This window comes from Apaloderma vittatum, unplaced genomic scaffold (assembly GCF_000703405.1).
Source record: "Apaloderma vittatum isolate BGI_N311 unplaced genomic scaffold, ASM70340v1 scaffold8081, whole genome shotgun sequence".
Classification (NCBI taxonomy): domain Eukaryota; kingdom Metazoa; phylum Chordata; class Aves; order Trogoniformes; family Trogonidae; genus Apaloderma; species Apaloderma vittatum.
In genome coordinates, this window is record NW_009700742.1 from 45,148 (window position 1) to 57,357 (window position 12,210).

A 12,210-nucleotide genomic window follows, 5' to 3' on the forward strand; every position below is an offset into this window, starting at 1 on the left:
AGCTTTCTATCTAGTTTAGATGAGGTTATAAATGGTAAGGGAGAAGAGTCGGTGTGATCAGTGCAGATTTACAGGTAGCCAATGTCCCTGATCAGCTGCTCTAGTTCTTGTTAAGAAACACTGAGTTCAAGACCCTGATGTTGTGTTTTCTCCCTGGATTAATCTGTTAGCCCGCATATCCTACAGGGCGGGTGGCAATCCTGAGATTGCTCTTACTATGGTAAAATGGATCTGTTTACTTGGGAGGCTCCATGCTGGAGGGATGACTAGATACCATCAGTTGTGTCTGATTATTTATCCAGGAATAAAGATGCTTAGAGTTTAACTTGGCTTTCGACCTGCGTTTAACAGAAAAAGTAACACGGTATACACTTCGGAGGAAAAGTTAGTGTCAGTGTTGTTTTAACACTCTTCTTGTGGAGATCTTGCTCTAAAACCATGCTAGATGTGGTAGTTTTCCTGCTGTTTGTTCCAGTCTGTCCTGCAGGGCCAGCAAAGATAGGAAGGAAAGAGTTGAAAATTATTTTGCCATATACATTGTCAGGTTACTATCCCATTGCTAGACCTGTGAACCAGAAAGAGTGAGAATAAGCCTTATTTTGGGATATTGTCCCTGTTCAAATAAAGGGAATGGGCTTACTCCCCATAAATTCTCCATCTGATGACTGAGATATGTAAGTTTGATGCATCTGTTTCAGATAACAAAATGGCTGAACTCTGTCCAACTGCAGCTTCTCTTTTTTAGCTCCAGGCAATATACTTTGTCCATCGTTGTAGTGGGGATAGTGCAGAAAGAGCTGGACAGGGCAAAGGGAAGGGACAAGTCTGGCAAGTGTGACTTGCACGGCTGGGTCGCAGAGCAGGAAGGGCAGGGGCCCAGAGCCACCACTGGTAGGAGCTCTGGGAATTACAAGAAAGCAGGGGCTGACTACTGAGCTGAGCTGCCCAGTACAGGCATTGTCTGGGGCTTTAAAGACTATTCTGCTGGGCATGGCTTAGGCAGTGTTGACTATATTTGAGGAGAAGCTGTGCTAAACAGTCTTTGTCCCTTTTTTTCTGAAAAAAGCATGGCATTTTCTTGGATGTCTTCAGTATGTCCCTGGCAAGGCTCCCTCTAGCACCTATGTAGCATGTTCTCACAAACTGAGGCATGGAGGCAACCACTCTGTAGATGTCTATGGACCGAAGTTTGCCTTCTCCTTGCTGTGAGCTGACAGAAGAGTTGTAGTGTGGTGTGAGCCCTCCCTTTTTCTCACCTCGCTCCTAGCTCCCAGCATAATTGTTCCAAGGAGGTCTCTGCCAAGCTTCGTCCCCAGGAAAGTTTGTTCCCAGGCACATTGATCCTGGGGTACATCTGTTCCAGATGCCTACCCTGCTGAATGACTTCGGAAGCTCAAAGTTTTTCCATGGTAGAATTTCCTTAGTGAATTGGAAATAACTCAGCCTAGCTGGGCATTAACTCAGATCTGTGCTCTACTGAAGTGCTTGGTGGTGGTTCCGCAAGCAGGGTGGAGTCTTCTGCAAGCTGCCTCCAGACACTAGGCTGGGTAGATACTGCTTTTGGTTGGTTAGATTCTGAACTAGCAAGCGTAGCACATCTAGAATGATAGAAGGCTACTGAGTCCATGGTGAGAATGGGCAAGATCAGTGTTCAGAGAGCTTGCTAAGCAGCCTCTTTGGATGGTTTCATATTGTGCTGGATAACTTCAATGTTATCAGGGCTTGCAACTGCAAGTCAGGCTCCTTCAGGGGCTTTTGAATGGTTGTTGCAGTAGCAGGTCCTGTGGCAGAAGCACTCCCTACATCTGCCACTGCCTCCTCCAGCTGTGAGTCACTCCTGCCCGGGCTGTAGGTTTTGCTGCTCCTCAGTGTTTTGTCTGCAATGTACCTCAGCTCATTTGGTGTGGGAGATATTTCTCTTCTTTAGCATTGAAGGTCCCAGACTCAGAGATGTGTGGCAAGCCAAAGGCACAGCAACTTGTGTTTTCCTTTCATCTCAGTGGAAAGATTACTCTGCACTTTTTCCCTCTGTTGCCTGCAGTTGCCAGATTGAACGTTGTGTTCTCACTCTGTTCTTGAAACTTTTGAGTGACCTCAGCTTTGCCTCTCTAACAGGGACCCAAAATGTCATACTGCCAAAGGCATCTTCCCCAGCACGTGGCAACAGGATTGCTAATTGTGCTGGGACGGGGGGAGCCATTCCCTGGGTTTTGGATGCAAACTTTTATTCTCATTTTCCCCCCAGCCACACACATTTCTGTGCAGTTTCCCTTGAGGTCTGGAGATGCAGAATGCATGCAGTTGAGGGTTTTTTTCATCTTTTTCACACCTCCCTCCCTTCTTTCTCCCCTGGCCATTTGATTCCCTGACTTGCCAGCACTTCAGAGTGAGCCTGTACCTTGACCTCTGCATATGCAAAGTCCTACTGGTCCAGCCTTCCACACCTTTGGTTATCAGGAGGTTGCTGCTAGCAGATGCCAAATGCTGCTGACTTGCCAGCAGTTCTTGGGGGTATTTGCAAGGTAGAGAGTGTCCTCCAGAAGGCGAGGCAGTGCAGCAGCTTGACTTTCATAGTGTGAATGGCCCTCCAAAGAAACGTCTATTTTTCTGTGGTCCTAGGAGATCAACATTCCTAAGGTAAATACAGTAGGGGAAGGCCCTTTCTGTGCACTATATTTCAACTGAGCCAAGGATACCCAGAGGTCTTGCTGAGTCTGTCCATGAAAACCAGGTGCTGGGGGTGATCCAGCAGCAGCGGAGGATGTGCCCTTAGCACAACCTCAACAGCGTGACCACAGTTCTTCCTGAAGGCACTGCCTTTTAGGCCCTTGTGGGTTGTGACCATCTGTCATCATGGTGATATGAACTAGTGATTGTGCATCAGCTGTTCATGTTATCATCTGGCCCATTGCTGTGAAGTGATGGTGGTGGAAGTCCTCATTTCACTCACAGGGCTGTCAGCCAAGGTAATTTGCTGGTCTTGCTGATCATCTCTGGTAGAGAGGTGTGGTAGTGAGCAGGAGGTGGAAACAGTCAACTTAGTGTGAGTCAAAGCATGTCTTTCAGCTTCACTGCGTCAGGCGTATTCTGAAGCCTCTTAGGCTTGCAAGCCTTGTAGGGCAGCTAGCAAACTTGCAGCAGCACCTGCCTTCTCCTCATACCCAGCAGAGAGGCAAATGCTGGTTGCGGGAGTGAGCCCTACATGCTCGCCTCATGCTTCTTTGAACTATCTACATAGACTCTCTCATGGATGCAGAAGGGGGAGCTGAGCGTGTTACTTGGAATTGGAAAAGCAGCAGTGAGCCATCAAAAATGAAACCCAAGTGACCTGCTGCCAAAGTAATTACTTGGTCCTGGACGTATGAAGAAACTCTAAAAGAGCCTCTGCAGCCAAACATTGTTCTGCTGGCTTGTTCCCTGATAGGTGACTAAAAAGTGGAGCATCTGTTCTAATTAGTGGTGGAAGCTTGCTGCATTGGGATCAAAGGAGAAAGCTGTTTGCTGAATCAAGCTAAGATCAAAGTGTCCTACCTACCGGAAGGGCCCATCCCTCTTTCTGCTGACAGTGGTGTACCCTGTTCTTCCTCCAGGCATGCTGCTTACAGGGATGCTTAATTACTAAATAAGGATGAGACTGCATATACAGAGAGTGTGTAATGGCCACTGTAATCCAATTCTAAGAGATGATCTGGTGGTGATTGATTTGTATTGTCTCTCACAAATTACACTTCCCTGAAAGCTTAGAAAAGATCTGGATTGTGTACCTTTGTAAAAGGAAACCCTTTATAAGACCCTTTGCTTGATTTTTCTGACCTCTTATGTGTAATTTGACTTAGTAGACTGGGCTGTATGTGTGTGCATATAACTATATTTGCGTTTATATCTACCCAAGGGAATTCAAGTCCTCATTCCTTAGGCTGCATTGAAAAGTCCTTATCCTAATGCATATGCTAAATTTGAAATCTATTTCGCCCTCTCTCTCCTGCCTCCCTTTTCATTAATGCAAAGCCACATTTTTGCAACTCCTGATTATGAAATGTTTAAACATGTACTGTTTGGTTGAGTTTTCCTACTAGATCTCTTCCTGGGCATACAGGTTTTTAAGTGTATGTGTGCATTCGCCTGTGTTTTGGGCCATGAGTATTGGGGTGGAAGGGTGCAGTCATGTAGGTACTTGCATAGATGGGCAAGTGCACCTGTGCTACATTTTCTCTGTCTGAGATACAAAGAAAGAGGCTGTAGCTCCTGAAGAAGATTTGATCTTTGCTCTTTCAGGTGCCTCCCTGGGATAGGAGCTGCATTGTAGTAATGCCCCTCCGGTGCTGTGTTAACACACCAGCCTACCTCCCTGTTTGTGGTGGTGGAAGAGGACTTTGCCAACATTTGGTCTCTTGACTCTCCTGTCGCCTTGTTTAAGCTTCCTTGTCAGAGGCGGTTGTGTGTGTTTTCCCCAGCTGTAGCCCTGCAGGTGCCACTTAGCTTAACAAAATGAGTCCTTGTCTTTTAAGTGCCTCCTGCTTTGCATACATTCCGGGCCAAAGAGTAGCTGAAAGGTGCTGGGATGCATGAGGCAAAAGCAAGTATAAGGAGGTGTCTTGCCCAGTGGTTTAACAAGACAGAAAGAGAGGGACAGGATGGGATGTGTGAGGTGCTCATCTTGCATGCCGGGTTCAGAGCAGCTTCCCTTGGTTAGAGAAATGGATAGGGTCCTCAACTCTTCCTTAGTGTCTCTGTGTCCTCCCATGCCCTGCTGAAACCACTCCATTGCATTAAAATTAAAAGGGATGCTATGGTGTCTTGAAATGGGGAGGAGATTATGGGGTGCTGCAGGGAGAGACTGGGATACTGGCAGAGCAAGGGGAGTTTTGTGTTTTATTTTTTTTAATTGTTCTTAAGTAGGTTGGGAAATTCTCAAATGTATTGACAATTATTTTTACAGTGAAGAAATTATGCATGTTCTATTTTAGTGGTTTTATTATTCTGAAGGATGTTTGCAATCAACCTGTAGTAAATATTAGGACTAGCAAGAGTGTATTTAGGTATGAAGATCACATCATCTTGATGATTAAGTGATTGATGTAACTAACCCTGCAATGCAAGCTGTAAACTCTTAACTTTTCCACTAAATTATATACTATTAATGAATACTCACACTTAAGTAGTACTTTTTCTAAATGACAAAAATTTGAATGTGTGGGATTTTCCTGGAGGGGGCAAAGGATGGAGCTGAAGAACACACGTTACTATTCTAAATCAGATGAGTAGTAGAATTCCCTCTCATGGAGAGCATCTAATGAAATCTATGCTGAACAGATTATGCTAGACTAGGTTAGTCACGACAAGGAAGCCTTCAAATTTAGGCCTGCAGAAAGGATGATCCCCTGTCAGGGTCATGTTCAAGAAGAGACGTCTCCAGAGTTGACATAGATCACTTCTCGGTTTTGGGCTGCTGCCACTGCCTGGCGAGCCATAAGCAGATAAGGAGTCCAAAATCATTCCCGGTCTGTTGACCACAGATGCAACTGGAAGGCAGATGCCTTGTAATAAAGGTGATGCTTATTACTGGCTCTTCAAATTATTTACTTCCACTTGCTGCTGACAACCCTGCATAGGAGATTGATGGATTAAGCTTTCACCAGCTGTTCCTTACCCAGGCACCTAATTCTCTGAGATGTTAGCACCAGAGACGAGCTGTTGCCCTAGGAATTTCCAAAATGTTCCATATTTTTAATATAGTCCAAGCCTGTGAGGACTGTATTTCCTGTAAGGTAAGAAACTCATGAATTTCGCTTGGAGATATTAAAATGACATTTTGTCTGGCTCTGTTTTGAAGCACTTCTGAGTCTACCTGAACTACCTGAATCTTTGGAGATGGGAGATATGGAGGTCAGATGGAAGTCTGCAGGAGGTTGCTGAGGATTTGCAAGGTGCTGGGGGATTACAGCTCCAGAGCAGTCAGTCCAAATACAGGAAATCATCATAGGCTTTTCAGGTGCTAGAAACTTGGGATCTGTAGCATCTGAAGCTCAGTCCTTCCAGGCTCTGAAGGCCCCATCTCTCCATTAGGTAGGTTGGGAAGGATACCAGCAAAGTGTGTGGGAGACCACTCACCTTCTTTTCTCAGCAATTAGCTTGTTTGATTTCTTTGTAGTTCAGACAGAAACCTATTCTCATGAAGCATTTCACCTTCAGCAAACCAGTGCCTCTTGGCAGAAATTAGAAACTTTGCTGGCAGCCCTTCCTGGAATCAGTGAGAGAATAGAATGGCCCACAGATTACACCTGAGTGCTAGCAGTGTTCTGATTTTGCCTTGGAGCTTGAAAACTCCTTGGTTTCTCCTCCAGAAGCCACCCACATGCTTTGAACAAGAAGATATTGAGCTGTTACATAGAGATGCTTTTTTGTAGTCAATTCTTTGATTTTGTGGGGAAAAATGGTTTAAAGAATTTTAGTGCTGCTCAAAATCGTGGTAGTGACTCTTTGGTTAGTTTCATTTGAAAATATTTTGGGTGACTTGCAGTCTAAAAATTGCAGCCTTGAGCTGCTGCACTGGGAGGCTGGGGCTTATCAGACTTTGAGTCCTGTCCAGCCGACATGGAGTGAAAAGAAGTGAATAGTGGAAATGATGGAAAATAAATGAGATTCTATGAGATTTGCCATTATCAGTAGTTATTTTTCACCAGCTAGATAGAAATATGTGGAAGGGAAAAGAATTTAGATTTTTAACCCTTTAAATTAAAAATAGCTCTAAAATGTTTCTTCTCATGTTCAACTTTATGAGGCGTAGAAGTGGAGGGAGAACTATGTTTCTTTTTACCCCTTGGCAAAGACTTTTAGATAGCAATTTCCTTTTCTGTTTCAGTGATGTTGGGTATCATTAAGATTGATGAGAATGAAAACATATTTCATTATCTCTTACACACAGCTTGGCTGCTCTTATGGCTCTTTTCCTGTTGCCAAAACAAAACCTGTTGTTTTCAGAAGCTCTGAAACTAGAATGCTTTCACTTAAAAGGGCCTCTCGTTTTCATTTGCCTGTGAAAAAGGTCTGCATGAGAGCAGCCTGCTCTGTTGAGGGAGAAATATAACTCTTTTTAACCTGAAGTAATTGGTAAGGTACAGTTGTATAATAACAGAATGCTTGCTGTCATGACCTGCAAGTGTATGGGGCCACCTTCACTGCTTCAGTTGGATCCTTCTCCTGAAATGCTTGAACTGGGTGTCCTTCTCTTTCCAGGTCTGGTGTGTCCTCTGGAGGTGTCAGTCAGTTCAGGCAGTATCCAGGTTGCCCGAGGCCAGACAGCAGTATTGCCCTGCACCTTCACCACTAACGCTGCTCTCACTAACCTTAATGTCATCTGGATGGTCATTCCTCTTTCTAACGCCAACCAACCTCAACAGGTAGGTGCTTTCTTCCGTGAGCATGTATTTCTTTGGGGCTTTCCTTTACCTCACTCTTTTCATGGTGATCTTGCTGTAGACCCTTTACAATGTTGAGTCTCTGGTTGTCCCAGAACTTCATTGCCACTTTCATCACTGAACGTGGCCTCCGGGTCTTACATGAATCTGATTTTTTCAATGCTTTGTTAACTGATGCATGTTGTGTCCTTGGCTGCCTTGACTGGCCATGCAGTTGGGGCAGGTGTATGTAATACTATATTACTATCCTGAACCTATGCTGATTTGTGTGTTCAAAAGAGATCAGGAGACATGATCCAGGTTTTGGTGTGCTGATATGGGATTTGGAAGACCTGGGAGAAGCTGTAGGCTTAAACCTGTGAAATCTGTGTAAAATGTGCCATAACGCATGGCCTTTCATAGACTCATCTCATGTTCTACTTCTCTTCTTTTTCACTGTCTGTTGTGTATGCAAGTCCATTCTTAGGAACATTAGTAAATGAGAGTCTTTCATGGTGGGCACAAGGCTCATAACCTGAGATCTACTGGCCTGGGTCTTGTCAAACTGTGACAGCAAAAGAATACCATTGCTCTGAAATGCTTCTCTCTTGGGTCACGCTGCCTCCATCACATTTGGTACTCAGTTTTGAGAACCTGCGCTGAAAAGTACTTGCTCCTCAGGGACTTGGTACAGCAGATTGCTACGTTAGCTGTCTGACTGGTAGAGGCTGTGCAGGCTCAAGGGCTGCCTGTCATTCAGTTCATCCCAACAATCTCTGATAAGAAGTGTCAAATCATGGCAGGGTCTTACTGGCTAAGTCTCAAAACGGTATTGTCCACTGGGTGGATGCTTTACAGCAAAGTACTCACTGACCTGCAGAGAGTGCCTGCTTCCCTACATCAATCCCATCCAGATAGATAATGACTATTGTATAAAGTATGCTGATATTGCAAATCCAACTATGCCAGGAGACTTGGATATCTACCTTTTTGAACATTTTTATTGACATAAAACAGGCTACAGAACGTATTCCTCTTTTAGAGAAAACACCTCTGCTAGGATGGATCTGCCTGGGACAAGTGTATACTGAGGTCTGGTTATTTAGAAATCCTGTATGAACTGGTCATTTTGGCTTTGGAAGCCAGTGTTTTGCTTGCTGTTCTTCCTCCTTGCTCAGCTCTTGCAGAGTGTTGTCTGAGCCTTCCTTTCTTTTCCAGGTTATTCTCTACCAAGGGGGTCAGATCTTTGGTGGTGCACCTCAGTTCTATGGGCGAGTGGGGTTTGCTGTGACAATGCCAACCACCAGTGCCTCCATCTTCATCAACAACACTCAGCTATCGGATACTGGCACATACCAGTGTTTGGTCAACAATCTTCCCGACCGAGGCGTCAGGAATATCGGAGTCATTGGACTTACTGTCTTGGGTGTGTTCATTGGTACTTTGGGGGAGATGGGAGAAACTGTGCATGACAGTGCTTCATAGCAGAGCAACATGGTAGCATATACATTGGAGCCCATGGACATCCTGTGGTGAGGGATGGGCTGCCTTGTGGGTATTGTGGGAGTTTGTAGGACACATACCTTTCATATGCACGTAGCATATAATGGAGTTTTAAAATACAGTGGAGAGAAAGCTTTTGTGGCAGCATTGTGATGTGGAGTTGCAAAGAATAAAGTATGAGGACGTCCTTGAGAGCTGAAGGGACCCTGAGAGTTTTGTGCATAGCAACAGAAGAGAGTGACTTTAGACCTTCACTTCCTTTTCATGAAAGCAATGAGTCCTGGATGCTCGCTAGCATGTTGCATACTCCAGAGTGTGTGCCATTATAGGAATATGAAAGCAAAAATCAGCCACAGCAAATTCCATCTGCAGCTCTGTTAGCTCTCGCCACCTTTGCTGTCTCAAAGACAGAAATGTTTACCTTTTGCCTAGGCAGGGATCTAAGAGGACTAGGCCCTGTGAAAGTTAGCAGTAGCCTGCAACCTCGATGGGCTCAAGGATCAGGAATCTTTGTGAATTGTCACCCCCTGAACCTTAATGGGTTCTTGTCTGCTGCCTCCCTCTTGTCCCCTTGTCAGCTCATCCCAGCGTCCTTGCTTTCCCCAGCAATGCGTGTCCAAAAACAGCCTCGCACTTCACTGTTTGGTCGTATTTCCTGATTTGCTGTCACCTTCCCCTCTTCTCTCGCAGTTCCTCCTTCTGCCCCGCTTTGCAGAATCCAGGGGTCCCTGGACGTGGGCAGCGATATCACACTGACCTGCAGCTCGGAAGAAGGCATCCCCCGGCCAACATACCTCTGGGAGAAACTGGACAATGTTCCCAAGTTGCCCCCAACTGCCACACAAGGTGCTCATTCTGTTGATTATCCTCCTATTTCCCAGGTGACAGTCTGGGGTTTCCTTTATCTGAGCCACCAGTGGTGCCATGGCTCACGGAGTGTCTGCCATCACTTGCATGGTAACTTTGCTAGAACGAAGATTCCTAGAGCCCATGGTGAACTAGGTACCCTCCAGTGACCACTTAAATTTTCCTGGGAGTTTTGGTAAAAAAACATGTTCCCCATTGAGGAACAAAGGTCTGACTGAATGGGAGAGAGAGAACATAGTTGCCAGATGTTGTCATGTGAATGGAGATTTCAGCTGCTGACTCACCCGTGTTTTAAACCAAATGAAAGACTCACATATTGGGAACTGAGAGAAGGGAGGCAGACTCATTCTGAGAAAATACTGCCAGCTTCTTACACTCAGGTCACTGTTCTCCAGTAAGTTACTGCTAGAGCTGCCTTTCAGATGTGTGTAAAAGCAAGACTCTGATCAGATTGGATATTGACTAGCCCCAAGTCCTATCCAGAAGATTTCTTAGCCTAGGTGTCCTGACTAGGTAGTGATAGCAGTACTTTTGGCCTTTATCTTGCTGTATTTTAAGAATATGCAAGCGTTTTACTTTTGTATAATTCAAAAATGAGGAAAATTGGCAGAGCAGGGGGTGGGGAGCCCAGGGGTGGGAGAGCAGGGATTCTGCAGGGCAGAATTAAATTTAGCAGGTAGATATGAGTGTAGGTAATGGCACATTTCTTCTTTCCTCTCTTTTCCCACACAATGCTGAGAGTCCCAAGCTTTCATTTGCAGAAATTCATCTATAAGAAGAAAAAGAAACATCTAGTGTAAGCTCCTTAAGACCTAATCTTGTCTGTGTGCGTGTACGCACAATGTTTCCATCTCAAGGTTATTTCCTAATTTATTTCTCTCTTAAGAATCTCACACCAAAATTCTCTGTTTGCTGGCTTTGCCTTTTCACAGTTTTCCTCAAGGGGGGAGGGATTTAAATCCTTCTTTTCTCTCTGACTAGACCAAGTCCAGGGCACTGTCACTCTCCGAAATATCAGCACTGTGTCCTCAGGTCTTTACCAATGTGTGGCTTCAAATGCCATTGGAACCAGCACTTGCCTTCTGGACCTGCAAGTCATTGCACGTAAGTATTTTGCCAAGGGAGGTTTGGCCACCTGCTTCTGTCTTGTGACAGTAAATTGTGTAACCATGTTTGCTGTGAGCCTTCACGTGCCTCTCTGTCAGAAGATCATTGTGCCCTGGAATGGGGATGTTGCCTTTTCCCCCCTCCAAAGCCATGGTAGCTTCAAATGGATGGCCACAGCCCAGCCCTGATCTCTTCTTCATTCTCTGTTCAATCATCCCGACAGCTCACCCCCGGAGTATTGGCCTGATCGCAGGAGCGGTGGCCACAGGTGCTGTTGTGCTCGTTGTTTGCATTGTGTTGGTGGCCGTGGCATTGTTTTACTGGAAAAATAAACACAAAGAAGAAGAAGAGGAGGAGATTCCCAATGAAATAAGGTAAGGGCTAGGGAAGGTTGGTGGCAGGGGACCTCTGATTGCCCAGCAAAAGCAGAGGCTGGCAGGACGACAATCCAAAATATCACTTACGATAATCCTGGATGTGATCCCCTTGACTGGGGGGAAGATGTCCATATATGTTCAGAACACCAAGGGAGCAAATGAAGAGTGGTAATGACAAATTTTGTTTTCAGTATTGCCGTTATTGAGAACTCTGACTTGATGTTGTTGGCTCCGTAGGAGAGTGACATGGTGGGGATCCTGACCTACAATACCACACAGTGATGGCTGAAAAGCTTTGGAGATATAACTGTAATCTTCTCTGGTGTTACAGCCACAGTATTTTTCTCTGGCAGCTTCCTGCAGCTCTGCTGAGGATCAGCTCCAATGGTTGTACAGTCATACTAACTGCCTGTGAACAAGCACCAGTGGCTGGGACACCACTGGTTTTGCCCCCCTAGACGCATGAATGTGAGTCGTTTACTTCAGTAGTAGACACACAAAAGAAGTAATATGCTCACAGGTTGGTCTTGCAAAGAGGGGTGAGCAAACAGGTCAAGGAGCAATGCTGGTTCACATTGGTGCTGTCCTTTACCTTGAATTCATGGTGTTGACCCCAGGAGGGTGTGTCGGGGCAGGGTGGGGGCTGTTGATCAAGTGGGACAGCATTCTCCCTGTGCCCTCACACCCTCTCCTTCCCAGGGAGGACGACCTGCCGCCCAAATGCTCCTCCGCCGCAAAGACATTCCATGCTGACGCATCCTCATCGGAGAACGACACCCTCACCTCCTCCAACACCTACAACAGCCGCTACTGGAATGACCCCAAAGCCAACCACGCCACAGACTCCTTCACTCGTTTCAGCAACAGCAACGATGCCCACCAGCCCCCTTTCTCCCGCTCGGGGAGCACGAGCAACCGCCCCGTCTATGCCAACGGGGGACACCACCACCCCCCCCCCC

General features: G+C 45.8%; 1 protein-coding gene across 1 annotated transcript in view; it reads left to right on the forward strand.

Annotated features, from left to right (window-relative positions):
* LOC104281003 (immunoglobulin superfamily member 11-like) overlaps positions 1 to 12,210 on the forward strand; it is a 40,304-nt gene that overhangs the window by 27,913 nt on the left and 181 nt on the right. The window contains exons 2-8 of the mRNA XM_009878847.1: positions 746 to 891; positions 7,237 to 7,400; positions 8,616 to 8,823; positions 9,591 to 9,746; positions 10,749 to 10,871; positions 11,098 to 11,248; positions 11,951 to 12,197. Of these exons, the coding sequence (XP_009877149.1) occupies positions 746 to 891; positions 7,237 to 7,400; positions 8,616 to 8,823; positions 9,591 to 9,746; positions 10,749 to 10,871; positions 11,098 to 11,248; positions 11,951 to 12,197 (1,195 nt within the window). The remainder of the gene's footprint in view (positions 1 to 745; positions 892 to 7,236; positions 7,401 to 8,615; positions 8,824 to 9,590; positions 9,747 to 10,748; positions 10,872 to 11,097; positions 11,249 to 11,950; positions 12,198 to 12,210) is intronic.